Raw genomic sequence first — 4,804 nt, 5'->3', positions numbered from 1 at the left:
ATTGAGACAAATATGTTTTCTTATCTAGATTAAGACAAAAAATATTTTTCCTATCTTAAATTGATACAAATATAGTATCATTACTCAAACTTAACCATTTCGATGATTTGAGACTCATCATTCTCTTGAAGTGAATCACATTCATTTCATTGGAAGTAATTTAGACACTACAGCCTTAACACAATAAAGTGACTAGCTTTATTATATGGCTGTGAATAATTTTTTGATTCAATTAAAATACATGTCTCCTATGTATGACTCTTCATACAAATGTATTTTAATATCTCAATAGAATCATGGTACCTTAATAACTAGATAATAAATGCCCATTTAAAACAAACTTTTCGTCTTATTATCAAAATGTACTTTCATTACAAATTTAATGAAATTAAGCATGAGAATACACTTGCATTTCAATGCACCATATTCTCAAAATTCCTAACAATGTCCCACTTGCCCTAAAACAAGTATGACATATCCCTCATTCCAAAACCTTCTAGGTGACCATCGAAACTATTTTGTGTTAAAGTCTTCGTGAATGGATCAGCGAGGTTCTGCTCTATTGGAATTTTCTTAACAAATACTTCTCCATGTGGTATGATCTCTCGAATGAGATGATACTTCCTTTCAATATGTTTTGCTGCTTTATGATTTCGCGATTCTTTTGAGTTAGCCATTGCTTCACTGTTATCACAATAGAGTGTAATAGGCTTGTCCACATCTGGAATTACTTCAAGGTCCATAAGTAACTTACAGAGCCTTACAACTTCCTTTGTTACTTCACAAGCCATAACATTCTTTACCTCCTTAGTAGAGTCTGTAATACAAGATTGCTTTACACTCCTCCAAAGTATGGCTCTTCCTTTAGTGGTGAAAACAAATCCTGATGTAGATTTCCTAGAATCAACATTAGATTGAAAATCTGAATTAGTGTACCTTGTTGCTACAAGGTCACTTCCAGAATATACAAACATGCAATTCTTTGTTTTACAAAGATATTTAAAAATGCACTTGATTGTAGTCTAGTGCTTCATGCCTGAGTTTAACTAAAATATGCTAACCAATCCAACTACATCTCAAATATTTAGCCTAGTGCAGCATAACATACATGAGACTTCCAACAGCAGATGTATATGGAATCCGTCTCATGTTTTCAACTTCTTCTAGAGTTTTAGGTGTCATTCCCTTAGAAAGTTTGATTCCATGTCTAGAGGGCGTAAAACCCTTCTTGGAATCTTGCATAGCAAACTTGGCCAAATATTTCTATTTGCTTGTTCTTACGATTCTTTATAAGTTTAATCCCTAGAGCATAGGTAGCTTCTCCCAAATCCTTCATATTGAGTTATTGGTTTAGCCAACCTTTAACTGTTGATAACATTCCTACATCATTCCCAATGAGTAGAATGTCATCAACATAAAATACTACAAAAAAACCTTTTTATCTTCTATCTTTTTATAGACACAAGGTTCATCAACATTTTGTTGGAAATTGTATGATTTGATGGCAGTATGAAATCTTATGTTCCAAGTCCTAGGTGTTTGCTTAAGTCCATGAATGGACCTATGCAATTCACAAACCTTATGCTTGTGGCCCTTTTTAATGAAACCTTATAGTTGAGCCATATAAATGCGCTCTTCAAGATGCCTATTTAAAAATGTAGTCTTGACATCCATTTGCCATATCTCATAATCAATATGTTTAACTATGGATAGGAAGATCTTGATGGATTTAAGCATAGCAACCGACGAGAAAGTTTCATCATAGTAAATCTTTTCTCTTTAGGTAAAACCCTTGGCCACTAGTCCAGCCTTGAAGGTCTCTACTTTTCCATCACTTCCTTTATTTCTCTTATAAATTCATTTGTACCCTATAGGTTTTATCCTTTCAAGTGGATCTACTAAAGTCCATACTTTATTGGAATCCATGGAGTCTAACTCAGATTTTGTTGCTTTATTCCATTCTTCAGCATTTACATCGTTAATAGCTTCCTTATATGTAATAGGATCAGATTCATGTTCATCTGAGAGTGCAATCATGTTTTCTCCCAAACCCATGTATTTCTCTAGTTGTTTCACAACCTTCCCACTACTTTGAGGCACCACTATTTGATGTTCAGGTTGTGTTTCTGTTTCAACCTTTGAATCAAATTGTGTTATGACATATTCAAAATGAACTCTTAAATATGAAGAATCAGACAATTCTTCTAAGACAAGTTTACTTCTAGGTTTATGATTTCTCAGAAACTTTTCCTCTAAGAAAGTGGCATTCGCACTAACGAAAACTTTCTTATCTAGAGGACTATAAAAGTAATAACCTCTTGTTCCCTTTGGAATCCTACAAACAAGCAAACCTCAGTCTTGGTTCCATCTTTGTGGACTCAAGCTTTAAAACATGTGCAAAATACCCCCAAGTTTGCAGATGACGTACAAATGATTTACGCCTTGTCCAGAGCTCCCTTGGTGTCTTTGGCACAGACTTAGATGGAGCAAAATTGAGCAAGTACTCAGCAGTTTGCATACAATACCCCCAGAATGAGATTGGAACGTTAGCATAGAACATCATTGATTTAACCATTTCTAAAAGAGTCTTATTTCTTTTTTCAGTTACACCATTATGTTGAGGTGTTCTCGGCATAGACAAATTGGAAACTATCCTAGTGTCAATGAGATATTGCTAAAATTCATTTGAAAAGTACACACCTCCCCTATCATATCGAAGTTGTTTCAATGGCTTGCCTAGTTGCTTTTTAACTTCGACTTTGAACTCTTTAAACTTTTTGAAGGATTCACTTTTTTTATGCATTAAATACACAGAGCCATGTCTTGAGTAGTCATCAATAAAAGTTATCAAATATTCATAACCTCCTTTAGCTTTTACATTCATTGGTCCATACATATTTGCATGCACCAAGTCTAAAACGTTTAGCATTCTGTTACCTTTTCCTTGAAAGGCCTATTAGTCATTTTAACTTCAATACAAGACCCACCTATAGTAAAGGACCCTCAACCATGTCTAGTAGAATACCATTATTTATAAGCCTATTAAGTCTATTTTGATTGATATGACCTAAATGCAGATTCCAAAAATAATTTTCATTTATGTTAGATTCTTTGACTCTTTCAGTTTTAAATTGTATTGCTTCTATAGGATTTGCAAAATAAGTCATAGGCTCAAGAAAATAAAGATTATATCTTACAATTCCATAACAAATAAAATCCGTATTCAAATAAATAGTGAATGTCTCACTAAAATAAATTGAATGTCCATACTTTATTAAACAAAAGACAAAAATCAAATTTTTATAAGTCTCTAGAATGTAATAAACATTTTCCAAAACCAAGTTATGACCATAAGGAAATTGAAGAATAATGGTTCCCACTGCTAATGTTGAAACGAATGTGCCATTTGCCATTTTCATTCGAAACTGCCCTTTACTCAGTTTTCTCCTTTGTTGAAACCCCTGTATAGAATTACAAACATGGTTAGTAGTTTCAGAATCTACTATCCAAGTATCCATAGAATCAACCACTAAATAGGCCTCTAACATATTTAGAAAACCCATACGTTGTTAACTCTTCTGGATTTCTTCAAGGCAAACCTTGCAATTTCGATTCTAATGTCCTTTCACACCACAATGGAAACATTTTCCTTTGATGTTGTCTTTTAAAGTAGTCTTTTTTTCCATAGGCCTTTTCTTTGCTCCCATTGAGCCTTTAGAAGTCTTTTTATTCCCAGTTATCTTCTTTTTACCCTTGGGTTTGGGCTTAGAAGTGGAAACTGCATGTGTTTCAGGTTTCTTTTTCAAATCAAGAACTTCCTCCACATTTTGGAGATCATTTATTAGCCCATTTAAGGTGTAATCCTTAGTGTGTAGTTCATAATCTAATTTGAACTGTGAAAATGACCAATTTAAGCTATGAACGATCATTAATATTTGCGTTTTCGCATCTATCTCAGCACCATTTAGTTCTGCCTTATTGAGACAAGAGATCACTTTTAGTATGTAATCTCTAACTAGCTCCCCAGGTTTCTGCTTAATGTCCTTAAAAGCATTGATTGTTTTTATTTTAGCAAACCTTGTTTTTGTACCAAACATCTCATGTAGGTGCAACATTATGTCAGCAGCATTAGCCATCCCTTCGTGCTAGTTTTTCAATATATTGTTCATAGAGGCCAGTGTATAACATTTGTAACACCTCATACCCACGTATAGGAGCCAATAAGACCTTATCAACAAGACTAAGGGTCAATTGACGTAAAAAAAAATTGAGTGCTAAAGAGTGGTGATGGGTGCAGGGAATATTTTAGTATAAAATATTTTACATGCGAGAAAATAATAATTAAATAATAATATTTTTGTCGAGGATGAATTAGTGAGTTAGAAGGCAATTTGGAAATGAACCGAGGCAAAGTGGGGCACTTTGGGACCCAAGGAGACAAGTGGAGAATTTTGGAATAAAATAATATTTTATTAATAAAATATTATTAAAATATAATATTTTATTTATTGTCAAAATTAGTTATAAAGGAGGAGTATATGGTTAATCTAAGTGGGGAAGAAGAAGTAAGAATGAATTTTGAGGAAAAACAACGTAAGTGAGGCCCACGTGCCTTTATTTAATAAAGGAAGAGCGGGTAAGTATATATTTAAATATTATGGTGACATCTTGGTAAAGTGCAAATTTTATATTTTATATGTACAAGTATGAAGGAAGAAAGATAGAAGGAAATTGAAATTAAAAGAAATGATTGAAGGACCAAATTATAAAGGATGAAAAGTATGGAGGGTCAAATGATAAATAA

At 33.2% G+C, this 4,804-nt stretch overlaps 1 protein-coding gene across 1 annotated transcript; it reads right to left on the bottom strand.

Moving 5' to 3' along the window:
• LOC108663263 lies at positions 3,615 to 4,136 on the bottom strand. Its single transcript, XM_018126859.1, has one exon. The coding sequence runs from the start codon at positions 4,134 to 4,136 to the stop codon at positions 3,615 to 3,617; it is 522 nt and encodes a 173-aa protein (XP_017982348.1).

Source organism: Theobroma cacao, chromosome 9 (assembly GCF_000208745.1).
Source record: "Theobroma cacao cultivar B97-61/B2 chromosome 9, Criollo_cocoa_genome_V2, whole genome shotgun sequence".
In the NCBI taxonomy this organism is placed as follows: Eukaryota; Viridiplantae; Streptophyta; class Magnoliopsida; order Malvales; family Malvaceae; genus Theobroma; species Theobroma cacao.
The sequence above is the reverse complement of the archived record's forward strand: the minus strand, read 5'-3'. Positions and strand labels throughout refer to the sequence as shown.

Bases quoted from the DNA above. Each gene is read 5' to 3' on its own strand.
- LOC108663263 (XM_018126859.1), bottom strand. From the start codon at position 4,136: ATGGCTAATGCTGCTGACATAATGTTGCACCTACATGAGATGTTTGGT.